The 27,254-nt window shown below is 44.8% G+C and overlaps 1 protein-coding gene across 4 annotated transcripts in view; it reads right to left on the bottom strand.

Moving 5' to 3' along the window:
* Positions 1 to 7,545: 7,545 nt before the first annotated feature.
* The window catches only part of PATJ (PATJ crumbs cell polarity complex component), a 427,780-nt gene continuing 408,071 nt past the window's right edge, over positions 7,546 to 27,254 (bottom strand). For 2 of the 4 annotated variants that reach the window (XM_030912915.1, XM_010370673.2), the window contains 2 exons: positions 22,280 to 22,386; positions 7,546 to 10,133 (listed from right to left, as the gene is read on the bottom strand). In XM_030912915.1, the coding sequence (XP_030768775.1) occupies positions 10,106 to 10,133; positions 22,280 to 22,386 (135 nt within the window). In that variant the 3' untranslated portion in view covers positions 7,546 to 10,105. Of the gene's footprint in view, positions 10,134 to 16,300; positions 16,425 to 22,279; positions 22,387 to 27,254 lie in introns of all 4 variants that reach the window. The other 2 variants (XM_010370672.2, XM_030912914.1) reach the window with 2 other exon arrangements.

Here is a 27,254-nt window from a genome sequence, read left to right on the forward strand (position 1 = left end):
AATCCCAGCACTTTGGGAGGCTGAAGCAGGCGGATCACCTGAGGTCAGGAGTTCGAGACCAGCCTGACCTACATGGAGAAACCCTATCTCTACTAAAATTACAAAAATAGCCGGGTATGTTGGTGCGTGCCTGTAATCCCAGCTACTCAGGAGGCTGAGGCAGGAGAATCGCTTGAACCCAGGAGGTGGAGGTTGCAGTGAGCAGAGATCATACCATTGTACTCCAGCCTGGGCAACAAGAGCAAAACACTCTGTCTCAAAAAAAAAAAAAAAAAAAAAAAAAAAAAAAAAAAAAAAAGTAAGTCTGAATGTTGTTGCAGTTGCCTGGAAACTTCCTATAACTCCTTGAGGAGCTTTAAAAAAAATACCAGTTCTTAGATTTCTCCCTTCCTCCCCCTACTCTGGGGTGTAGCTTGGGCATTGAGCCTTTAAAATATCCCCAGGTGATTTGAATGAATAGCCCAGGTTAAGAACCACTGTCCTAAAAAGAGCACCAGGTTTATGCTTTTTTTTTTTTTTTTTTTTTTTTTTTTTTTTTTTTTTTTTTGAGACCGAGTCTCTGTCATCCAGGCTGGAGTGCAGTGGTGCAATCTCAGCTCACTGGAACCTCTGCCTCCCAGGTTCAAGTGATTCTCCTGCCTCAGCCTCCCAAATAGCTGGGATTTACAGGCGCCACCACGCCCGCCTAATCTTTGTATTTTTAGTACAGTCAAGAGTTCACCATGTTGGCCTGGCGGGTCTCAAACTCCTGACCTCAGGTGATCCACCCGCCTCGGCCCCAAAGTGCTGGGATTACAGGCGTGAGCCACTGCACCCTGCCAGGTTTGTGCTTTTTGGACAGGTGGGGCTGTGTGTTGAACCTGTCTGCTAACAAGTGTTCATACACCTGGGTGTGGTGGCTCATACCTGTAATCCCAGCACTTTGGGAGGTTGAGATGGGAGGATCGCTTGAGGCCAGGAGTTTGAGACCAGCCTGAGCAACATAGTATGACCTTGTCTCTACAAAGAATTTTAAAAAGCCCAGTGTGGTGGTGTGCATCTGTAGTCCTAGCTACTCAGGAGGCTGAGGCAGGAGTGTTACTTGAGCCAAGGAGGTCGAGGGTGCAATGGATCCTAGTCTCACCAATGCACCCTAGCCTGGGTGGCAGAGTGAAACCCTGTTTTAATTTAAAAAAAACCAAAAGCCAAAAAAAAAAAAAAAAAACCAGGGCCGTGCATGGTGGCTCACGCCTGTAATCCCAGCACTTTGGGAGGCTGAGGTGGGCGGATCACGATGTCAGGAGATTGAGACCATCCTGGCTAACACGGTGAAACTCCGTCTCTACTGAAAAATAGAAAAAATTAGCCGGGTGTGGTGGCGGGCACCTGTAGTCCCAGCTACTCGGGAGGCTGAGGCAGGAGAATGGCTTGAACCCGGGAGGCGGAGCTTGCAGTGCGAGGCTCCGTCTCAAAAAAAAAAAATTAGGTGGGTGTGGTGGCATGCACTTGTAGTCCCAGCTACTCAGGAGGCTGAGGTGGGAGGATCACCTAAGCCTGGGAGGTCAAGGCTGTGGTGAGCCATGATCACGCCACTGCACTGCAGCCCAAGCAATAGAGTGAGACCCTGTCTCAAGAAAAAAAAAAAGTTCATACAGGTGCAGACTCAGTCTGAGACTTGTTCTAACAGGTAAAATACCTCCAGTGGCAAGGCAGCAAGGGAGGAGGCTGGTGTTTCTTTCTGCCTCTAGCCACTGGAGGCAGAAAAGAACTCAGCAATTGTGAATGACCACAGACTGGAAAAAAGGGGAGTGTTCGGGCTTTCAAAGTTTAGTGTTTAGTATCACCAGAAGAGCTTGTTAAAGCTTAGATTTCTTGGCCCTACCCCAGAGATTCTGATGCAGTTGGTCTAGGCTAGAGCATACATTTGCACCTCTCCTAGGTGGTGCTGATGATGGTGGTCTGCAGTCACATCTTGAGCAGCAGTGCTGTCTATGCCAATGATAGTGTGTGCAGAGGCCTAAGGGTGGAGAGTCCGGCTTATCCTGGGATAAGCCAGGGTTAACCAGAGTTAATATGACTGCTGGAGGTTAAGATGGAAGCTAAATTATGAAGAGCTTGACATCCATGCTGAGTTGGACTTGACCCTGAGTCCACTGAGAAGCCACCTACTTAGGTGTACAAATACTTAGGGTCCTTGGGTGGTGGGGTGGCAGAGGCAAGATCTCAAGCCATCCGCTCTTGAGGGTTCTGGGATGGTAGAAGTGGTGATGGTGACTGCACCACAGCAGTGAACACCAGAGGGGTTGGGGGGCTGGGAAGGTGTTGAGAACAAGGACAGTGGACACTTCTGCACTTTCCTTAAGGCAAGGCCATCCTTCGAGGGGTCCGTTCAAGGTCTCATGATGTCTGATGCTTGATTTGTGAATTTGGAGGGTGTTTTTGGATGAGATCAACATTTCTTTCTTTTTTTGTTTGTTTTGTTTGTTGTTGAGATAGGGTCTCGATCTTTCTCCCAGGCTGGAGTACAGTGGCGCCATCTCAGATCACTGCAGCCTTTGCCTCCTGGGCTCAAGTGATCCTCCCACCCTCAGCCTCTGGAATAGCTGGGACTTCGGGCACACGCCACCATGCCCACCTGTGAAACATTCTTCCCAGAAGACCATCTTCTGGGTCTTGAGCCTGCTGGCCCACAGTGCAGATTTTGGACTTGCCCACCTCCATAACTGCAAAAGCCAATTCCTTATGATAAATCTTTCTAAATACATACACATCTTCTCGGTTCAGTTTCTCTGGAGAATGCTGACTAATACGATGTTGGACAGGAAGTTTCTGCTTTCAATCTTTAAGAACAGGTGAATCCTATTCTTCATGGCATGGGGGCCACTGGAGTATATTTCTTTTCTTTTTGGGGGGAGTGGGGGAGGAGGATCATGTTCTCAGTCTGTTGCCCAGGCTTGAGTGCAGTGTGTGATCATAGCTTACTGCAGCCTCGACTTCCAGGCTCAAGCGATCCTTTCACTTCAGCCTCTGAAGTAGGTGGGGCTGCTGGTGCATGCCACGGTGCCAGGTTGATTTTTTAATTAATTTATTATTTTTGAGATGGGGGCCTTACTCTGTCACCCAAGCTGTAGTACATGATCATGGCTCACTGCAGCCTCAATATCCCTGGGCTGAGGTGATTCTACCACCTTAGCCTCCGGAGTAGCTGCGACTACAGGTGTGTGCCACCACGTCCGACTAATTTTTGTGTTTTTTGTAGAGGCGGGGTCTTGCCATGTTGCCCAAGCTGGTCTCAAACTCCTGCGCTCAAGCAATCCGCCCACCTCAGTCTCCCAAAGTATTGGGATTACAGGTGTGAGCTACTGAGCCCAGCCTAATTTACTTTTTGTAGAGACCAGGTCTCCCTATGTTGCCCTAGCTGGTATTGAACTCCTGGGTTCAAGTGATCCTCCACTTTAGCCTCCCTGGAGTGTTTTCAGACAGGTATCCTGAAGTTCCCAGGAGAGTAACACATGGCTCTGGGGTTGAGAGGAGTTGAATGACGGGTTCCCTTTAAGACATTACCGTTTCTTCTGTTCTCCTGGGAGAGTAATGCTGGGGATGTGCCCAGTAAAGCCATTAGGCAGGAGGAGCCATTGAAACACCGCATCTGTAATCACCTGTGTCTATCTAGAGCAGAAGAATGTTTAAACCATGAGGGAGGGTATCCAGAGTGCCTGGCCTTGGAAATTCTTCCCAGGATGCGGAGATGTAGGGTGAGTGGATAGACTACATCCAAAAGATGTGTCCTTTTTTCATTTGTTTGTTTTCTTCTACTCTTTATTTTAATCTTTTAAAAATCTTGTGCTTGTGTTGTGGCACCAAATCTTGTGCTTGTGTTTAGGGAGAACTGAAATAAACTTACAAATTCAGGCTGTGCACACAGATGTTTATAGTGGCTTTATTCCTAATTGCCAAAACTTGAAAGCAACCAAAATGTTCTTTAGTAGGTAAATGGATAAACTGTGGTACATCCAAACACTGGAATATAACTCAGTGCTAAAAAGAAATGAGCTATCAAGCCATGAAAAGACATGGAAGAGGGGCCGGGTGCGGTGGCTCACGCCTGTAATCCCAGCGCTTTGGGAGGCCGAGGCAGGTGGATCACCTGAGGCGGGGAGTTCATGACCAGCCTGGCCAACATGGCAAAACTCCGTCTCTACTAGAAATAGAAACATTAATTGGGTGTGGTGGCACACGCCTGTAATCCCAGCTACTCAGGAGGCTAAGGTAGGAGAATTGCTTGAACCTGGGAGGCAGAGGTTGCAGTGAGCCGAGATTGCGCCACTGCACTCTAGCCTGTGAGACGGAGAGAGACTCTATCTCAAAAAGAAAAAAAAAAACAAGAAACAAAACAAAAAAAAACCTTGGTTTTCATGGTTGGGAAGGGGGTTGGAGAAGAATAGGGAGCACACAAAGGACTTTTAGGGCAGTGGAAATATTCTATATATCTTTATGGTAGGCACGTCATACATTTGTCCAAACCCATAGGATGTACACCACCAAGATTCAACCCTCAGGTACTCTATGGAGTTTGGGTGAGAATGTAGGTTCATTCATTGTAGCAAATGTACCAGTCTGGTAGAGGATGTTGATAATGGGAGAGGCTGTGTGAGTGAGGGCGCAGGTATGTGGGAAAACTCTGCACCTTCCTCCCAATTTTGCTGTTAACTTAAAAGTGCCTTTTAACATTTTTTTCAGAGACAAGGTCTTACTTTGTGACCCAGGCTGGAGTGCAGTGGTGCAAACAAAGCTCACTGTAGCTTCAACCTACCAGGCTCAAGCAATCATCCCACCTCAGCCGACCGAGTAGCTGGGACTATAGGCACACGCCATCATGCCTGGCTAATTTTTGTCTTTTTTGTAGAGATGGGATTTCACCATGTTAGCCAAGCTGGTCTCAAACTCCTGGGCCCAAGTGATCCTCCCATCTCCGCCTCCCAAAGTGTTGGGATTACAGGTGTGAGCCACTGTGCCTGGCCAAAACTGTCCTTAAAAATAGTCTTAACATAGTGAGAGCCCTGTCTCTACAAAAAGTTAAAAAAAAGAAATTAGCCAGACATGGTGTCGCACACCTGTAGTCCCAGCCAGTTGGAGAGCTGAGGTGGGAGGGTCGTTGGAGCCGGGGAGTTTGAGGCCACAGTGAGCCGTGATTGCATCACTGCACTCCAGCCTGGGTGACAGAGCGAGACCCTGACTCAAAAGAAAAGAAAAGCTTTCGAGAGTATTTCGAACCAATTTAGCAGCCATGTGTGAGTACTCTACAGTAGTTTGCTAAGTTGGTGAATTCCCAGTAAGGTTTATGGAAAACTCTCAGGGTTGCAAGCTAGTGAGGGACTGGGCTAGTCACTTCCTTTCTCTGGCACGCTTCTCCCACTTGTAAAATGGGAGGAGTGCTGTAGCAGGCAGGACAAACTCCCAGTTCTGAGGTTGCCTCCATTTCAAAAAAACTGATTCTAGAAGGAATATCAAATATATGTTTGCTCCTGTATAATTTTGCCAAGCATAGGTCCTGATACCCGACAGTAATCTCTCAGGGACTGAAGACCAAAGCAACTTTCTTGCTTACTCCTTCACATGACTGGAAAAGAATATACTGCTAAGGCGAGGCAGGGTGAGTCTTTTATACACCGTCACACACACACACAAATGACTCTTCCAAATGTCAGTTTATTTTGGGATTGTGCAGAGAGTGAAATGTTTCTTTTTTTGTCTTTACTTAAATACAGAGCATCTGAAGATTGAAAGTCAAGCTGTCAAAAACTTAACATTTGCACTAGGCTGGCATACAACTGAGACTATAACCTAAATTTAAATTTTTGTGTTAAAAAAAAAGTCTCACTGTTCTGGTTGACTTTAATAGAAAAAATATAAATAAAATATAAAATTAAGAAGAAAATTGGGTGCAAAAAATTTTAGTTGTGCCAGACAAGGTGGCGTGCACTTGTAGTCTCAATTACACAGGATGTTGAAGTGGAAGGATTGCTTGAGCCCAGGAGTTCGAGGCCAGCCTGGGCAACACAGCAAGACTGAGCCTCCCTCTGTCACGTAGGCTGGAGTGCAATGGCACAATCTTGGCTCATTGCAACCTCCACCTCTCAGGTTTAAGCCATTCTGCCTTAGCCTTCTGAGTAGCTGGGACTACAGGCGTGTACCACCACACCTGGCCAATTTTTGTATTTTTAGTAGAGACAGGGTTTTGCCATGTTGGCCAGATTGGTCTTGAACTCCTGATCTCAGGTGATCCGCCTACCTTGCCTCCTGAAGTGCTGGGATTACAGGTGTGAATCACCATGCTCGGCCTATAATGCATCTATTCTAGTGCCCAGCAACATAGTTGGGCAATGAATACCTGAGACAGCTATTAATGGATTCTAGACTTTTTTTTTTTGGAAACAGTCTCACTCTGTCACCCAGGCTGGAGTGTAATGGCGCGATCTTGGCTCACTGCAACCTCTGCCTCTCGGTTTCAAGTGATTCTTGTGCCTCAGCCTCCCAGTAGCTGGAATTACAGGCACCCACCATCATGCCTGGCTAATTTTTTTTTTTTTTTGAGATAGAGTCTCACTCTGTCGACCAGGCTGGAGTGCAGTGGTGCAATCTCGGCTCACTGCAAGCTCTGCCTCCTGGGTTCATGCCATTCTCCCACCTCAGCCTCCAGAGTAGCTAGGACTACAGGCACCCGCCACGATGTCTGGCTAATTTTGTTTTTGTAGTTTTAGTAGAGACGGTGTTTTGCCGTATTAGCCAGGATGGTCTCGATCTCCTGACCTCGTGATCCACCCGCCTTAGCCTCCCAATGTGCTGGGATTACAGGCATGAGCCACCGCGCCCGGCCTAATTTTTGTATTTTTAGTAGAGACAGGGTTTTGCCACGTTGGCCAGGCTGGCCTTGAACTCCTGACCTCAGGTGATCCATCTGCCTCAGCCTCCTAAAGTGTTGGGATTACAGGCGTGAGCCACTATGCCCAGCCATGGACTCCAGATTTTAATAGGACACCAAAATACCTTGTGAAAAGTTGGACTTTTTTTTTTTCTATTAGGGAACAAAATGCTGAAGAAAAAGCACAATTAGATCCAGAAAGTACACTTTTTCATATATAATAAAACTCCATTTGCTCTGTAGGCAACTACATTTATTTAGAATCTTTGGAAATATCTTATACATACAAACATTCAGCACTTTTATTCTTCCTGGCTTACTTCCCTCTCATGCTAATTCCATTAGTGAAATCATTACTATACTTAAATGGCCCAAATGATGAGGCCAAATATAAGAGCACTACTTCTTTCACAAATTGCCATTTTCATAGCCTCTCAGCTTGTCAGTAAGTTCTGAGGCAAAAATATCTTTTTGGAAAGGCAATTACTTATTAGTCATGCAAGCAGAGACAGAACCGATTATGACAAATACTAGTTCTATCAATTTAGTGCAGTAAGAAGTATAAAGCATCATAAATCCTTCATCAATATACTTGTACTAGCATGACCTAAAAGGATAATGTATAAAGAAACACAACAACAATGTATTATCTCAAAATTTTTATTTAATGGCCATTCCATCAAAATAAAGCAGAATCTCATTTCAAAACTATTATATGTATATATATTTTTAAGGTGCATTTTCAAGTTTCATTTGGGTTTCATTTCTTCGTGGCTTGCCTGAGGTGTTCTTGCAGGTACAATTAACACAAAATGTTCTGAGGTTGGTGGCTTTTCATGCATTGAAAAATGAGATCCTAACAACATTGCACATCTTGGATACATTAGAAATTTTAAAAGCCATGTGTAATTTCAGAAAACTTAATATCGTCATGAAAGACATTTTCAACACAAAATTTAGGCACTCTATACTTTGGAATAGCCATAAAATATTCCAATAAGAGTTAATGCACTTTGTGATTACATCTACTCAAAGATAATTCTCAATTAAAATCTATACTTATTAAATAACATTTTAAATTAGAGCCCGTTAAACTCTGACAATTACTGTGAAATATTTGCAGCATTGTGTTGTAGTTAAATAATGCTGAACTACTTCTATTACTGACTCTAGTACTCATCCTTCATGGTTTTTTTTTTTTGAGACAGAGTCTTGCTCTGTTACCCAGGCTGGAGTGCAGTGGCACGAACTCGGCTCACTGCAACCTCCACCTCCCAGGTTCAAGCAATTTTCCTGCCTCAACCTCCTGAGTAGCTGGGATTACAGGCGCCTGCCACTGCACCCGGCTAATTTTTGTATTTTTAATACAGACAGGGTTTCACCATCTAGGCCTGGCTGGTCTCAAACTCCTGACCTCATGATCCACCTGTCTTGGCTTCCCAAAGTGCTGGGATTACAGGCGTGAGTCACTGTACCTGGCCATGGTACTTTTAAAAACAGAGGACTCTATAGCATCCACCAGTAAGCATCTCTCCCTTTTTCTTGCTAATATATGAATAAGATTGCCAATAATCAACTTAAAAGTATTCTTGTATATTCTGCTGTAGCTGCTTTCTTAGCATGCAAAACTTCAGCAAATGGGAGTCTCCTTGGAGATCAGGAAACATCAGCCATGCATTTTCATCACAGATGCCTAGGCTCAATTCATTTGCTCACTTTGCAGCTAAGTATGTTGCTCCATGTAGGTTCCTGCAGTCTGTGCTGCTAGACTGACTGCTATGAAGGTGAAGGGAAAGATAATCAAATATGTCTCCCTACTTTGTACAAGGCCAAGGCCACCCAGACCTTGTTTGACTTGAGACAAAACTTGCTTATCTCTGCAGTGTGGTTCTGGGGCTTCTACCTCCTTTTCCTAAGACCGAGGGGTGGGAATGATGCCTGCCTACTGAAATGCCATTAATTCCAGGTGATCTTCTTGGATTTGAATTTAATTTAGCATTGTTAGAATTCAGAACATGTATGCTAATTGTTCCTGTTGAGAATAAAGTTCAGTTGCTCAGTGGTATGCATTTAGATGGTGCAGAAAACAATTAATCTTTCAGAATTTTTAGAAGATTACAGTCTGTAAATTGAATCATCAAAATCACCAATGACTAGCATATAAAGATCTATCCAGAGAAATGAATTTGAGACTTATTTGACTATAAGTCATACAGAAGACAGCACAGTAATTTCCCATAGGAGAATCTGGTATTTCATCTTGGGGATCACTGGTAAATTAATTACACTGCTAATGTTTTCTTGCTTGCTTGAAGAGACAATTAGCATAAGTAAATCATGAGTGAGATGATAAGTTGCTTAACATTTGTTTCTGTCCATTGGGTGAGATCTGAGGTTGCTGTTAAGCCTCGGTATGAGTAGGGGATAGGGAGAGAAGAGCATGAGGAAAGAGAGGTTAACTCCAGGTTTGGCAAATATAATCAGAACCAATTGGTTAAAATCAGAATATTGGGCTGGGCGCGGTGGCTCACACCTGGAATCCCAGCACTTTGGGAGGCCAAGGCAGGCAGATCACCTGAGGTCAGGAGTTCAAGAACAGCCTGGCCCATATGGGGAAACTCTGTCTCTACTAAAAATACAAAAATAAGCCCTGCATGGTGATGCATGCCTGTAATCCCAGCTACTCGGGAGGCTGAGGCAGGAGAATTGCTCCAACCTGGGAGGCAGAGGTTGCAGTGAGCCAAGATGACGCCACTGCACTCTGGTCTGGGCGACAGAGACTCAGTCTCAAAAAAAAAAAAAAAAAAAAAAAGAAATCAGAACACTGAAATTAAATGCAAAACAGACTCATTTCAGTTTTAGAAATCAACCTCACCAACAGGTGACAGGAACTGGGAAACATTAGGAGATGATTATTGATTTGGGAAATTCACATGAAACCTCAGCCATTTCTCCTGAGCAGAGAGGACAAGAAATAAGAATGAAGGTGCATTTTAGTTGAGGGTGCTTTTCATACCCACTCAGAACTTCATCTGCCTGTGGATATTCTAAACAACAACATCTATCTTGTGACCAGGCCCGAGGCTCATGACAGCACAGTTAAGGTTACAGTCCCTCTCTGGTGTTTGAGAATGGCGACCGCTTGCTCGTGAGTAACACCTTCCAGGCTCTCGCCATTAACAGCTAAAATCTGATCCCCTCGTTTTAATCGGCCGTCATCTGCAGCGGCTCCCTACAAACAAGAAACATTCCAGTTTAATCCAGGCTAAAGCACAGTTTATATTACATTCATATTAAAAACTCTAACTTCTGTCTGGTGTGCATAGTAAAAGAAGAACTTTAAAAACTACCAATTAAAGTTTTTTTCCAGGTAGTGTTTTAAATGAGGAAAAATGTAAGATACGCTGTTTGAATAATAATGGTTGAATAGTAACTACAATTATGGATAATCTAAATAACATACTAGTCGAAATGTACTGATACATTTCTTTTAATACAAGTAGAACCTTATTTCACTATTTAGTATTAAATGGAATTGGATGTCATATCACCTCCTAGTCATGGAAATGTAATATACAAAAAAAGGCAGATAGAATTGAATCTGGTGTTAGTCTTATAATACCACCATTATACAGAGTTCCCGTTGCATTATTAAGCTATCAGCACTGTGATCTGTCAAAAATAAGTGTAGTCTTTAAATGGGTGAATTGTATGGTAAGTGAATTATATCCCAATAAAGCTGTTATCTATATATAAATATATACAAGTGTAGCATCTCTAAAATTTTGTAATATCATATTCAAAACCTTCCACTTTATCTTTGATCATCTAAATAGGTTTCTAAATGACTACTTTTATTATATACTCAGTCATGCATGGCTCCTCAAAACGGCACAAAGCCAGTGAAACTTTGGGGTTTTTACACTCTAAAGCTGCATATCTAAAAATGCCACGATATTACTAGAAACATTTTGGACTGGTAAGGGAAGAAAAGACCTAAAAAATGATTTACAGGAGGTTTCACCATCTGTAGGGGGTAACTGTTTAAGTCCCTTGAAAAGTCAGTGCCACAAGAATCCTCTAAACGAGGTCAAACTTCAGGGGGCAACCAAAGCCTACAGGCACTTCGCTCTTGACTGACTCAATCAGAAGCTGAGCTAGGAGGCACCAGCGCTCCTGAGACCTGTGTCCATGTGCAGCTTGGAGGTCCTGAGATGCTGGGAATCAGACAGGTTTTCTAAACCGTGAGAATGGTGGAATTTCTAAATGCATGTGCAATAAAGAATATTCAAAACCCGCTGGGTGCAGTGGCTCACGCCTGTAATCCCAGCACTTTGGGAATTTCAGGTGAGAGCATTGCTTGAGCTCAGGAGTTTGAGACCAGCCTGGGCAACATGGTGAAACTCTGCCTCTACAAAAAATTAGCCAGCCACGGTGGCTTATGACTGTGATCCCAGCTACTTGGGAGGCTGAGCAGGAGGATCACTTGAACCTGCAGAGGTTGGAGTGAGCTGAGATAGTGCCACTGCACTCCAGACTGGGTGACAGAGTGAGCACTGTCTCAAAAAAAAAAAAAAAAAAAAGTATTCGAAATCAGGTGTATACTGTGGGCAAAATATTAAAATTAAGTATTAATAAATTGCAACTGACCAGGCACAGTGGCTCATGCCTGTAATCCCAGCACTTTGGGTGGCCAAGGCAGGAGGATCGCCTGAAATCAGGAGTTCGGCCGGGCGCGGTGGCTCAAGCCTGTAATCCCAGCACTTTGGGAGGCCGAGACGGGCGGATCACGAGGTCAGGAGATCGAGACCATCCTGGCTAACACGGTGAAACCCCGTCTCTACTAAAAATACAAAAAAACTAGCCGGGCGTGGTGGCGGGCGCCTGTAGTCCCAGCTACTCCGGAGGCTGAGGCAGGAGAATGGCGTAAACCCGGGAGGCGGAGCTTGCAGTGAGCTGAGATCCAGCCACTGCACTCCAGCCTGGGCCGCAGAGCGAGACTCCGTCTCAAAAAAAAAAAAGAAATCAGGAGTTCGAGACCAGACTGGCCAACATGGTGAAATCCTGTCTCTACTAAAAATAAAAAAATTAGCTGGGTGTGATGGCGCACACCTGTAATCCCAGCTACTTGGGAGGCTGAGGCTGGAGAATCACTTGAACCTGGGAGGCGGAGGCTGCAGTGAGCTGAGATCGCCCCACTGCACTCAGCCTGGGCAAAAAGAGCGAAACTCTGACTCAAAAAACCCAAAAAACAAAAAACCCAAAACTTGCAACTTCACTCAAATCTTTTAAGAAAATAATGGGTCAACTGTACTAAAGACAAAATTAAACAAGTAATTTTACTGGATAAAATCAGAATTACAAGCAAAGTTGATTTCATTAAATTTTACATGCTAAGATTTAAGGGCTTCAGTAAATCTCAGATATCTGTGTAAATTAGTTTTTTAAAAACTATGTTAAGCTCTTTATCTTTTTTAGTAATGCAAAAAAAATTTTTTTAATTTTTTTGAGAAGGAGTTTCACTCTTGTCGCCCAGGCTGGAGTGTAATGGTGCGATCTCGGTTCATTGCAACCTCCACCTCCCGAGTTCAAGCAATTCTCCTGCCTCAGCCTCCCGAGTAGTTGGGATTACAGGCATCTGCCATCAGGCCTGGGTAATTTTTGTATTTTTAGGAGAGAGTTTCACCATGTTGGCCAGGCTGGTCTCGAACTCTTGACCTCAGGTGATCCACCCGCCTCAGCCTCCCAAAGTGCTGGGATTACAGGTGTGAACCTGTGCCCAGCCAGGATGATTTTTTCTTTCTAGGATTTGGACTCTCTCTGGTGTTGCAGTGCTTGGTTGATGAGCACTTACTGATGTGTATCTATTCTCCTACTTTACCAATGTGGCATTTGTGGACTACAGGGGAAAAGGTAAAATCGAAATAAATACATTGCTTGAAAACCTCTACCTACTTCGTAATTGTGCCTCTTTACTCACTTGCTATTTGTCCCAAGTTGGTCACTTAGTCTTCTCAGATGCCGTAAAATGGGCATCTACTATCTACCTTGTGGCCTGTTCTAAGGATTAAATGTATGACACATGGCATTTACTCAACATGGTGGTAAATAAAATAAAACACTAGTGACAACCAAGTTCATGGTTCAGATTTCATAGGCTCTGAAAAACTGCTCCTTAAATTTTTAGAGTTGCTGAAGTCTTTAGGTCAATCTCTTATTTGGCTTAGGGTAAAATTCAGCTGCTGAAGGGACTAAGACCTAAGGCTGGCTTCGATTTTTTTTTTTTGAGACTGAGTCTCACTCTGTTGCTCAGGCTGGAGAGCAGTGGTGTGATCTCAGCTCACTGCAACCTCCACCTCCCAGGTTCAAGTGATTCTCGTGCCTCAGCCTCCCGAGTAGCTGGGATTACAGGTGCCTGTCACTACGAATGGCTAATTTTTGTATTTTTAGTAGAGAGAAGGTTTCACCATGTTGGCCAGGCTGGTTCTGAACTCCTGACCTCAAGTGATCTGCCTGCCTAGGTCTCCCAAAGTGCTGGGGATTACAGGCGTGAGCCACCATGCCTGGCCTACATTGGAGTTTTTTTAAAAATCTTTTTCATTTTAGAGATGGGGTTGTCCCCATCTCATTTTTGTTGTTGTCCAGGCTGATCTTGAACTCCTGGACTCAAGTTATTCTCCTGCCTCAGCCTCTCAAAGTGCTGGGATTACAGGTGTGAGCCACCATGTCCTGCCCTACTGGAATTTTTTTTTTTTTTTTTTTTTTTTTTTGAGACAGAGTCTTGCTCTGTCGCCCAGGCTGGAGTGTAGTGGCGTGATCTCAGCTCATTGCAAGCTCTGCCTTCCAGATTCATGCCATTCTCCTGCCTCAGCCTCCAGAGTAGCTGGGACTACAGGTGACCACCACCACGTTCGGCTAATTTTTTTATATTTTTAGTACAGACAGGGTTTCACCGTGTTAGGATGGTGTCGATCTCCTGACCTCGTGATCTGCCCGCCTTGGCCTCCCAAAGTGCTGGGATTACAGGTGTGAGCCACCGTGCCTGGCCTGGAATATTCTTTTAGTAAGACTGACTGTGCTAAGTGGGCCACTGGATAGGGCTTAGAAATTTGTCTTTTTACTTTTTTTAATTCAGAGCTTTTCATTTTTAGGTGTGCCATTCTGTAAGTAATGAAATACACGAAGGATATTCAATATCTATTCCTTACAATGTTTCTACTTCCATGGGTGCTTCCTAAAGGAGCTCTTTCAGTGGCGCCTTTGAAGAGGGCATTCTGTGTGAGCCGCAGTCCATTCTTTATTCCCACTACTCTTGTCCCACTGTGTGGATGCTGCTGGGTTCTTTTAAAAATTCACCAGCAATGCACAGGCATTTTACTCTTAGCTGTATGTTCTGGTGCCACGTCAGGGTGTCTGGCTCCCACCTGTATGTTCTGGTGCCACGTCAGGGTGTCTGGCTCCCACCTGTATGTTCTGGTGTCCTGTCAAAACGTGTCTGGGTCCCAGCCTACCAATCTATTGAAAGTGTAGACAGCTGGGGCAGCCTGCTGAGCTCTGGATCCAGATCAAAAGGCCTTAGAAGCTGATCCCATGTTGTGTCTGTATCCAGTTACATTAAGTGAATGGGTGATTGCAAACATTCTGGAGGGGCTTTGTGGAGGCAACGGCAGGCCAGCAGAACGTGTTAAAACATGGGGGCTAATTATGCAGCCTTCCCACTGTCCTTATCTACATAGCTGGCTATTTCAAAAGCAAAGTATAATAATGCCCTCCAAAGAATAATTATCCCAACAACTTACGGTATTAAATGTGTCATAGGAGAAGGATGGTCAGTTTATGGTTTATCTACCTTGGGGATAAGCATTCTGCTACCCAGAATGTTTCTGTGCTGCCTTTCCTCTCCACTTTTGCCTATAACCAGTTTAACAGGTTGTGTTTGGGAATGCCGTGCCCTAATAGGCACTCTAGCAAGACGCAGGAAGTGGGTAAATGTGCAGCTGCTCAATGTGGTCCAAAAGCAAATGCCAAATGACTTAAGGGTTTTATGGCAGTTCACTGGGCCCAATTAACAGGTGATAAGATCTAAGATCTGCACAGGTAAAAGCAAGCTTGTATTTAATGTATAGTATAGCTTTCTAGAAAGAGACAGATTCCTTCTTACTCCTCCTTTCGAAGACCTTTATCTCTCTCTCTCTTTTTTTTTTTTTTTGAGATGGAGTCTCACTCTGTTGCCCAGGCTGGAGTGTAGTGGTGCTATCTGGGTTCATGGCAACCTCTGCCTCCCAGATTCAAGGGATTTTCATGTCTCGGCCTCCCAAGTAGCTGGAATCACAGGTGTGTACCACCACGCCAGGCTAGTTTTTGTGTTTTTTAGTAGAGAAGGGTTTCACCATGTTGACCAGGCTGGTCTTGAACTCAGGTGATCTGCCCACCTCAGGCTCCCAAAGTGCTGGGATTATAGACGTGAGCCACTATGCCCAGCCTTGAAGACCTTTATTTCTTTAGGAAAATAAAGCAGTTCAACAAGATCTGTTCATAAACAAATGACTGTGATAAAACCAAAGAAGAAAAAAAATTGTAATATCAATTTGAAATACTTCTCAGAGATCTTCAAAATTTATTTAAAAATTAAATTCCAATTAAAAAAATTACAATGAAGTTAAAAATAATTACTCAGGCTGGGCACAGTGACACACACCTATAATCCCAGCACTTTGGATGGCCGAGGTGGGTGGATCGCCTGAGCTCAGTAGTTTGAAATCAGCCTGGGCAACATGGCGAAACCCCGTCTCTACCAAAAATACAACAATTAGCCAGGTGTGGTGGCATGCGCCTGGAGTCCTAGCTACTGAGACAGGAGAATTGCTTGAACCCGGGGAGGCGGAGGTTGCAGTGAGCTGAGACCACGCCATTGCACTCCAGCCTCGGTGACAAGAGCAAAACTCCATCTCAAAAAAAAAAAAAAAGAATGCAGAATGCAGAATGCACTGATCCGAGGCTTGCACAGCACAAACCTTTCTGCCTTAGCCTCCAGTGCCTATTATTTTCAAGAAGAAGGCCAAATCCTTTTTCTAGTTCAGAACAATATTTCCAAGGACACCTTCTAAAGAGTGGCACTGCTCCTTATGCTGTGTTGCTGAAAGAAGACACTCTAAAAATCTGTGAGCATCCGCTTCCGTAATAGAGTCCAAAGAAAACTGCACTTCCTGTGACTCCGCCATTGTAAAAGAGCTCTTCTTTCACTATTCTGGTGTGAGAATTTCCCATAAGATTCAAATGAAATAAGCATACATGCACACATCCAGGTTTAACCCAAAGTAAAGCTAAGCAAAGCACTTTAAAAAAAATCTCACCTAGGTTTAATTTTTTTAAAAAAGTACATTAAAAAAGAAAATATACCTTTGCAAATACAGTCTTGACATAAATTGGCAGGTCTCCATGGGGACTTCCATAACCCCCTACAATACTAAACCCCAATCCTGCAGAGCCTTTCTCCAAAGTAATAATCTTAGGTGGAGGTGTTCTGAAAACACAATGCATGCTGTTTAATTCCAGAATAGATATCGAGAGGGAATTTCATTTTATTGGAAGAATACAGATTTGAGAGAGACTTTCATACTGCAAAACTATGAAGTTTGGTTTATCAAATCAAACTCTCAGAAAGCAATCTAGAAAGTTATTTTAAAACTTCTCACGTCATGCCAATTAATCACCTATATTCTTGATGTTTTAGAGGTTTCTCTTCCATAAAACTCACTGATTTCTAATTAAAGATAAAGTCATGATGCTGAAATTGTCAAAGCACTCTTCTATATGCTTAGTTTTTTTTTTTTTTTTTTTTTTTTTTTGAGACGGAGTCTCGCTCTGTCGCCCAGGCTGGAGTGCAGTGGCCGGATCTCAGCTCACTGCAAGCTCCGCCTCCCGGGTCCACGCCATTCTCCTGCCTCAGCCTCCCGAGTAGCTGGGACTACAGGCGCCGCCATCTCGCCCGGCTAATTTTTTGTGTTTTTTAAGTGGAGACGGGGTTTCACTGTGTTAGCCAGGATGGTCTCGACCTCCTGACCTTGTGATCCACCCGCCTCGGCCTCCCAAAGTGCTGGGATTACAGGCTTGAGCCACCGCGCCCGGCCTATATGCTTAGTTTTTAACTCTTTTTATTTATTTATTTTTTTTGAGATGGAGCTGGGACTGCGGGTGTGTGCCATGCCTGGCTAATTTTTGTATTTTTAGTAGAGATGGGGTTTCACCATGTTGGCCGGGCTGGTCTTGAACTCCTGACCTCAAGTGATCTGCCTGCCTCGACCTCCCAAAGTGCTGGGATTACAGGCATGAGCCACTGCACCCAGCCAGTTTTTAACTTTTAAACTTACGGCTGACAGCTGAAGGAAGCTGTCATCACATCCTTGAAGCATGTGCATGGAAAGAGAGGTAGCGTGTCTCCTAGTGTGGTGGGAGACTTCACGTGAACTCTTGTCCATAATAGGCAGCAGCAGCCCGCAGCTCAGGAAACTGCTGCTCCTTTTCTTTTATCTTTTTTTTTCTTTTGAGACAGAGTCTTGCTCTGTCGCCCAGGCTGGAGTACAGTGGCATAATCTTGGCTCACTGCAACCTCCACCTCCTAGGTTCAAGCGATTCTCCTGCCTCGGCCTTCTGAGTAGCTGGGATTACACGGGTGTGCTACCATGCCCAGCTAAGTTTTGTATTTTTAGTAGAGACTAGGTTTCGCCATGTTGGCCAGGCTGGTCTCGAACTCCTGACCTCAGGTGATCCATTTGACGCCTCACACAGTGCTGGGATTGCAGGCGTGAGCTGCCACACCCAGACTACTGCTCCTTTTCTGCCTGAATGCCCTGGCCACTTCCACCTAAGGCAGGAACTCATTCTCCAAACTCACTTCCAATGTGAGGTTCTCCTGCCTCTCTTGGGAGGATGGGTTCCACATCCTTTTTTTTCTTTTTTTTTTTTTTTGAGACAGAATCTCGTTCTGTCACCCAGGCTGGAGTGCAGTGGTGCAGTCTCGGCTCACAGCAACCTTCGCCTCCCAGGTTCAATCAATTCTCCTCGTCTCAGCCACCCGAGTAGCTGGGATTACAGGTGTCTGCCACCACATCCGGCTAATTTTTGTATTTTTGTAGAGACGAGGTTTCACCATGTTGGCCAGGCTGGTCTCGAACTCCTGACCTCAGGTGATCCACATGCCTCGGCCTCCCAAAGTGCTGGGATTACAGGCATGAGCCACCGTGCCCGGCGTCCACATCCTTTTCTGTGCTTCCCTTGCACTGAGTCCAAATTTCCATTTCGGCACTGACTATCATATTGTAATTACTTTGCCATCCATTTCCTCCACCAGACTATGACCTCTTTGTCTTAGTCATCTGAGCCTTCCCAGCACCATGTGTGGTGCTTGTCAGAAACTCAGGATCATGACTGTGTAAATGAGAACCGAAATCCAGGAGAGAAGAGAGAAACCAAGGTGAAGTAAAATGGAGAAAGAAAATGTTTCAAGTGTAAAATTTAGCTTTTCAAAGCTTCATCCAGTGTGGAAGTCTTCTCTCTCAGAAACAACATGGCTAAAAATTAAATTACCTATGTGGGTTCCCAGTAGTTTAATCGTAATGAAAGCTTAGGTGATGCCAGTTTCTTATTCCCAAATGCTATTGCTCAAAAGGCAGAAACCCAGACCCTGTCTTATTTATGATAGGTAATTCACATTTGTGTACTGGCAGCATCCTTTGTTTTGTGGCAACATGCATGTCTGAGAGGCAAAGTCATCTCATATAAACTCAGCCATTCATGTATTTAGAGAAATTGGCAAAATGGGGACACAAGCGATCTTTGAATCTATTGTTCTATTTATTTTTATTTTTATTTATTTTTATTTTTGAGACGGAGTCTCGCTCTGTCGCCCAGGCTGGAGTGCAGTGGCCGGATCTTGGCTCACTGCAAGCTCCGTCTCCCGGGTTAACGCCATTCTCCTGCCTCAGCCTCCCCAGTAGCTGGGACTACAGGCGCCCGCCACCTCGCCCGGCTAGTTTTTTTTGTATTTTTTAGTAGAGACGGGGTTTCACCGGGTTAGCCAGGATGGTCTCGATCTCCTGACCTCGTGATCCGCCCGTCTCGGCCTCCCAAAGTGCTGGGATTACAGGCTTGAGCCACCGTGCCCAGCCTATTGTTCTATTTAACTAGAATATTCTTCCCTCTCTTCCTCTTCAATTTCGCTGGGTTTATTAAAGGGTTTTCAGCTGGTTCACATTGTTACCAGTTGTTTGTTGATGTACTTACTGGTTGTTTACAGCAGACATCCGTAGTTATTGCTGATGATCTATGCTATATAAATTAACTGATTTTTTGTTTGTTTGTTTTTGTTTTTTGAGATGGAGTTCCGCTCTTGTTGACCAGGCTGGAGTGCAATGGCATGATCTCAGCTCACCGCAACCTCCGCCTCCTGGGTTCAAGTGATTCTCCTGCCTCAGCCTCCCAAGTAGCTGGGATTACAGGCATGCGCCACCATGCCCGGCTAATTTTGTATTTTTAGTAGAGATGGGGTTTCTCCATGTCAGTTAGGCTGGTCTTGAACTCCTGACCTCAGGTGATCTGTCTGCCTCGGCCTCCCAAAGTGCTGAGATTACAGGCGTGAGCCACCACGCCCGGCCTTGTTAACTGTTTTTAACTGTTCTGTTTGTCTTTACATTTTTTTATAAACACAGAGTCTGACTATGTTGCCCAGGCCTTGGCCTCTCAAAGTGCTGGGATTACAGGAGTGAGCCACCACATTTAACTATTTTGAATGCCACCTGCTTATTCCAAATTTTTTTCTTTTTTTTTGAGACAGGGTCTTGTTCTGTCTCCTAGGCTGGAGTACAGTGGAATAATCGCAGCCCATTGCAGCCTCAAACTCCTGGGTTCAAGTGATCCTCCCACCTCAGCCTCTTGAGTAGCTGGGACTACAAGCATGCACCACTATGCCTGGCTCCAGGCAGGCTCCAGTTCTCTTAAGCTTAAGCATTAGCTTCTCCAACTACATTCCTTCACTGAGTTATGCCCCATATCCGTGGTTTCACAGGACCCTCTCTCAATGAATTTAGCTCTCCCACAGTTATCTTTTATAACCATGGATTTATGGCTCTGTTTTTCCACTTCTCTGGCAGCTCTTTGGGGACTGGGGCAGTATCTTTACTTACATTTCTTTTTTTTTTTTTGAGACGGAGTCTTGCTCTGTCGCCCAGGCTGGAGTGCAGTGGCCGGATCTCAGCTCACTGCAAGCTCCGCCTCCTGGGTTCACGCTATTCTCCTGCCTCAGCCTCCGGAGTAGCTGGGACTACAGGCGCCCGCCACCTCGCCCGGCTAGTTTTTTTTGTATTTTTTAGTAGAGACGGGGTTTCACCGTGTTAGCCAGGATGGTCTCGATCTCCTGACCTCGTGATCCGCCCGTCTCGGCCTCCCAAAGTGCTGGGATTACAGGCTTGAGCCACCGCGCCCGGCCCTTTACTTACATTTCTAAGTTTGCGTCCTCGGGACCTAGCACTTGTATCTAAGTGTCTGGCCTTAGAATGGTGCTCAATAAATATCTGTTGAGATACTGATGAATTGTCCCCTATAGCTGAATGATTACGACGTCATGAATAAGGCTCTACTTTTCCCCACTTCGTGGCCTTACAGGCACTCTCAGTAACAGCTCACTGGCCAGATACAAATTCGATTCATGTTTCTTCTTTCAAACACAGCCCCCATTTCCAAAGATACTGGAATGGGAACCTAGATGCCCAAAGCCATTGTTTTAGAACTACCTCCTACGGCCCCAAATCATTAAAGACCCTTATAATTGTGCCTATTTATACTCAGGGACGTGTTTTCAGGGGAAGAGGGAGGAGTGTGGCTCTACTCCTCAACTGGCAACATCAAATGGAATTTGCCTCCATTGATCTCACAATATCATAACATTTTCAACCAATTAGTTTAAATTTACTTTCATATAGAAGACTAGTAAAAAAAAAAAAAAAATCCCAATGTTTGTTATGATTTTAAAATTCCTTTAAGCTTGTTGTTCCCAGCCTGCCAGAGGCCATGGAATTATAGCAAAGGAATTAAGATTACAAGGGGATCGCTGTATTTCCACAGACACATCAAAGGATGCTAAAAGTACACTGTACTTCCTATAAAGGTCCTTTTTTTTTTTTTAAGGAAAAGGCCACCATAATTTGAAAAATGTTATATTTCTATGTTTTGTTGTATTTTTATGGCAGGCATGTATTACTTTTATAATGAGAAAAAGGTAGAATGAGCTTAATTTAATATTCTTTACTCAAGAAAAATAAACTCCAGGATGTCATTTAGGTGGGGAACTACGAGGAAAAAGTTGGATGGGCTATGACCATGAGATCCTTCAAATGAACCATCCAGATCTGTCAACAAACATTTATTAAGCACCTACTAGTGACCAGGCACTGCTGGTACCTGCGAGGAATAGCTTTAGGCAGCATTTCTCAAAGTGTAGATCCTTTGCCCACCTGTAGCGGAATCACTCTGGGAAACTTGTTAACATCAGGTTTCTGGAATCCACTATAGACCACCTAGTCAGAATTTTGGGATGTGGCCTGGGGAACTAGCATCTTTAAACATGCTACCTAGATTACTCTTTTTTTTTTTTTGAGATGGAGTTTTCCTCTTATTGCCCAGGCTGGAGTTCAGTGGTGCAATTTTGGCTCACTGCAACCTCTGCCTCCCGGGTTCAAGCAATTCTCCTGCCTCAGCCTCCCGAGTAGCTGGGATTACAGGCACCCGCTACTACGCCTGGCTAATTTTTTATATTTTTAATAGAGACAGGGTTTCACATGTTGGCCAGGCTGGTCTCTAACTCCTGACCTCAGGTGATCCACCCGCCCCGGCTTCCCAAAATGCAGGCATTACAGGCATGAGCCACTGTGCCCAGCCCTTAGATTACTCTTATTCTAGTTTGAGAAACCCTGATTTATGAATGACTTTAACTGCAATGACTGGTTTTAATGAAACATGTCAGCAAGTATAACAACAAGATTTCATCTCAGAACAAGATTTTAGCCTAGAAGTTCAGGAAACATGGTTCCTTGCACAATAAAGCAGGGTGCACTTGGGCTATACATCCGTGGTTTCTTAGGGAAGCAGGCATAGGCACTGTGTCAAAGTGACCAGGTGCAGCATGTGTGCAGGCCCTGCAACAATGGTCTTTCAAGAACTCATATGGCAGAATGAAGCCTTGTGAGAAATAAGGATTCCCTAGGATTTAGGAAAAGTCATGGGCGCTTTGGCCTCCTCTCCTTTAGAGTGCACTTGAGTATCTGGAAAAGTTCTTCTGAGCTTTGCCCACATGCATAATAGGCCCTCAGCATCTGAAATACTCACTCTGTGTCTTCCAGATGGTGTTCAGCAGTGGGTGAACCAAGGTGGTAGCCTGTAGACATGTTTTCAAGCTGAGCTGCTATGGCACTTATGTTGGTATCTGCTACAACCTGGGGAAAAAGTGAAAACAAGGTATTTCATTATAAGGAAGGGGAGAATTAGAGAAACCATGCTATATCCAAGGGTCAGTTCTCAATCCTAATCTTATCCAACTTATCTGGACCATTTGACACAATGGACTATTCTCTTTCAGACTTTTTTTTTTTTTTTTTTTAAGACAGGGTCTCACTCTGTTGCTCAGGCTGGAGTGCAGTGATATGATTTCAACTCACTGTAGCCTTGACTTCCCAGGCTCAAGTGATTGTCCCACCTCAGCCTCCCACGTAGCTGGGACCACAGGTATGCACCACCAGGCCCAGCTAATTTATTTTTTTTTTTGAGATAGAGTTTCACTCTTGTCACCTGGGCTGGAGTGCAGTGGTGCGATCTTGGCTCACTGCAAACTCTGCCTCCCAGGTTCAAGTGATTCTCCTGACTGAGCCTCCTGAGTAACTGGGATTACAGACACCCGCCACCATGCCTGACCAATTTTTTTTTTTTGAGACGGAGTCTCGCTGTGTCACCAGGCTGGAGTGCAGTGGCACGATCTTGGCTCACTATAACTTCCGCCTCTTGGATTCAAGTGATTCTCCTGCCTCAACCTCCCGAGTAGCTGGGACTACAGGCACACACCACCACGCCCGGCTAATTTCTGTATTTTTAGTAGAGACGGGGTTTCACCATGTTGGCCAGGATGGTCTCCATCTCTTGACCTCGTGATCCACCTGCCTTGGCCTCCCAAAGTGCTAGGATTACAGGTGTGAGCCACCGTGCCCGGCCTAATTTTTATATTTTTAGTAGAGACGGGGTTTCACCATGTTGGCCAGGCTGGTCTCAAACTCCTGACCTCAGGTGATCCGCCCACCTTGGCCTCCCAAAGTGCTGGGATTATAGGCGTGAGCCACCATGCCCAGCCCTGGCTAATTTTTTTGTATTTGTAGAGATGGAGTTTTTGCCATGTTGCTCAGGCTGGTCTCCCACATCTGAGCTCAAGTGATCTCCCACCTTGGTATCCCAAAGTGTTGGGATTATAAGCATGTGCCCCTGCGCCCAGCCTTAAACTATTTTCTTCATTTCTTCGTTTGGCTTCCATGACACCACAATTCATTAGTTTATTTTCCACCACTTCTGGCCATTCCTTCTATCATTCAAACCTCTAACTGAGGGCCACAGGGCTTAGTCCTTGAGCTTCTTATCTTTTCCATTAAACATATTATCCCATCCCATTGTCTCCCATTCCATCCCATCCCATATCCCATTCCATCCATCTCATGAATGTAAATACAATTTAAGTGATGATAATCCCTGAATCTGTACCTCTAGCTCCGATGCTTACCTAACACCAGATCCATATATCCAGTTGGCGACTGGATATATGGATCCAGTTGTCACTGAGTCCATAAGACATCTATGGGACATCTCCAGGAATCTCAAAGCTAACATGTCTAAAATGGAGCCTTTGCTCCCTGCAACCTTTGCTCCTGGAGCCTTCTTCATCTTGGGCAACTGCAACTTGATTTTTCCAGTTTCAAGGATGGTGTCATCCCTGGCTCATCTCTGTCTTTCACAACCCACATTCCATCCTCATGAAATTCTATTGGTTTTTCTTTCTTTTTTTTTTTTTTTTTTTTTTTTTTTTGAGGCGGAGTCTCGCTCTGTCGCCCGGACTGGAGTGCAGTGGCCAGATCTCAGCTCACTGCAAGCTCCGCCTCCCGGGTTTACGCCATTCTCCTGCCTCAGCCTCCCGAGTAGCTGGGACTACAGGCGCCCGCCACCTCGCCCAGCTAGTTTTTGTATTTTTAGTAGAGACGGGGTTTCACCGTGTTAGCCAGGATGGTCTCGATCTCCTGACCTCGTGATCCGCCCGTCTCGGCCTCCCAAAGTGCTGGGATTACAGGCTTGAGCCACCGCGCCCGGCCTGGTTTTTCTTTCTTTAAAATTTTTTTTTTATTATTTTTATTTTTTTGAGACGGAGTTTCACTCTTGTTGCGCAGGCTGGAGTGCAATGGCGTGATCTCGGCTCACCGCAACCTCTGCCTTCTGGGTTGAAGCGATTCTCTTGCCTCAGCCTCCCGGTAGCTGGGATTACAGGCATGCACCACCACGCCCAGTTAATTGTTTTGTATTTTAGTAGAGACGGGGTTTCTTCATGTTGGTCAGACTGGTCTTGAACTTCTGACCTGAGGTGATCCACCTGCCTCAGCCTCCCAAAGTGCAGGGATTACAGGTGTGAGCCACCATGGCCGGCAAAATTCTATTGGTTTTTCTATGAAACCATTTCTAGCCTTCTCACTGGTCTCCTCGCTTCAGCCCCTCCATCCATAGTGGCTAGGGTGTTTCTGTTACAATGGAGCAGATTATTCCAATATTTTGCTTAAAACTGTCCAAAGAAAGCCGACTCTCTTGGATCACCACTGAAGTCCCTCCTATAACCTCTAGGGTCATCTGCAGTGATGTGCCCTGTGACATCTCTGCCTCTCCCCTAACATTCTCCTCAGTATTCTCTCTGCCCCATTGTGCTGGCCTCCTCGCTGTTTCTCTCACATGCCAGACGCATCCCCACCTCAGCACTTTAACCGCTGTGCCTTCTGCCTGGCACGTTCTGTATTTGGCATCTGTGTGGCTGGCTTCTTCCCTACTCTTAGGCCTTTGAGTCACCTTCCCTGGTCACTGTAACTAACCTTTCCACGCCAACATCCCAGCTCCATGTTTCATGTTCCCCTTCTCTGCTTCCTGGTTCCTTCTAAATATTTATTTATTTCATTTATTTATTTTTTTATTTATTTTTGAGACAGAGTCTCACTCTGTCACCCAGGCTGGAGTGCAGTGGCACGATCTTGGCTCACTGTAGCCTCTGCCTCCCGAGTTCAAGCAATTCTCGTGCCTCAGCCTCCCAAGTAGCTGGGATTATAGGCGCACGCCACCAAGCCTGGCTAATTTTTTTGTATTTTTAGTAGAGACGGGGTTTTACCATGTTGGCTAGGCTGGTCTTGAACTCCTGACCTCAAGTGATCCGCCCGTCTTGGCCTCCCAAAGTGCTGAGATTACAGGCATGAGCCACCACGCCTGGCCTTTTATTTTTTGAGACAGGGACTCGCTGTCGCCCAGGCTGGAGTCCAGTGGTATGCTCTCAGCTCACTGCAGCCTCGACCTCCTGGGCTCAAGAGATCCTCCCACCTCATCCTCCAAGTAGCTGGACTACTGGCATGCACCACCATGCCCAGCTAACTTTTTAGTTTTTGTAGCAACAGTGTCTCACTGTGTTGCTCAGGCTGGTCTTAAACTCCTGGGTTCAAGTAATCCTCCCACCTTGGCTCTAAAAGTAGGGAGGATTACAGGCGTGAGCCACCCTACCTGGCCTGTTTCCTTCTTACCACCATCACTATCTAATGAACTGCATACATCTTACCTTGTTTATCTTATTTATTGTCTATCGCTTCATACTAGAATGTAAGGGCAGGAAGTTTGTCTGCTTTGTTTACTCCTGTACTCCCCATCACATAGAAGAGTGCCTAGCACAGAGCAGGTGCTCAGTAAATAACTGGTGAGTGAAAGAATGGATGAATATCTCTGACTCCCTGAGATTTGCCTCTTAGATAGTCCTGAACAAAGGTATAGTAGAATAGGCTGTGTACTGTGGCTTGCACCTGTAATCCCAGCACTTTTGGAAGCCGAGGTGGGCGGATCATTCGAGCTCAGGAGTTCAAGACCAGCCTGGGTAACATGACAAAACTCTGTCTCTACTAAAAATACAAAAAAAGTTAGCCGGTATGGTGGCACACGCCTGGAGTCCCAGATACTCGGAAGGCAGAGGTTGCAATGAGCAGAGATCATATCACTACACTCCAGTGTAAAACTCTGTCTCAAAAAAGAAAATAATAAAAATAACTAAAGAAACCCACAAACGCACACAAAAACAAACGTATAGTAGAATAATGGCATTTAAACACTCACTTTATATTTGCATTCTCCAAATAACATTTTTTTTTTTTTTTTGCAAATAACATTCTAAAGCATTTAGAAGAAATATAGTATAGCTCTGGGAGTCCACAACAGGACTCAGGATGGAGTTCCAGAGTTCAGTTTCAGCCACTTATCAATGCCGTATCTGAGTTTCAGCTTCCTCATCTATTAAATGGGAATCATAAAAGTCTGCCGCCTTATCCTGGAGTTGTCTTCCACCTCAACTAGTTACCAGAGATACTTTCTCAAGAGCTCCTTGGTTACCCCTGCTTCTAGGTTATAATTCTCACTGCACAAATACAGAGGGAACTTTGCCTGCCAGCACTGCAAAGCTTGACTTGATTGCAGTTTCAGAAAAGGCCAACAGAGGGCACGGCTGCCTAAACTGCTAAATTAAGCTTCATCTGTTAAGTAGAGCAGAAAAAGAAAGACAACAGGCCTGCCCCAGAACACATTTTGGGTGAAGCATCCTATTCTGGGGAAAACAGTGCTATGTCCAAGGTACAGAATCTTCTGGAAATACCACTGTATGAAGAACGATGGGATGAATTGGGAAATATTTAGGATGAAAGATTAAAGGAGGAATTCGGTATTGATGGAACGTATCTCAAAATAATAAGAGCTATAAAAAAAAAAATAAAAAAATAAAAAAAAATAAAGGAGGAAACGACAGATTTCTCCCTGCCCCCAAGTTCTGCTCTCTTCCACAGCAAGTGTACTGGAAGGGTTAACTTGTCCATGAACTCTTTTATCCTCCCTACTTTTGGAGTCTACCATCTTTATAAACCTACCCCTCTCCAGTTTCCATCCCCATCTCCTACCCAAACTTCCATGACCCACATTCTTCTGGCTTTCCTTCTGTGGGGGCCTGTTTCTCCATCTCTTTGCTCTTCTTCCATTCATCTCTTATGATGCA

Source organism: Rhinopithecus roxellana, chromosome 12, assembly GCF_007565055.1.
Source record: "Rhinopithecus roxellana isolate Shanxi Qingling chromosome 12, ASM756505v1, whole genome shotgun sequence".
Lineage (NCBI taxonomy): Eukaryota > Metazoa > Chordata > Mammalia > Primates > Cercopithecidae > Rhinopithecus > Rhinopithecus roxellana.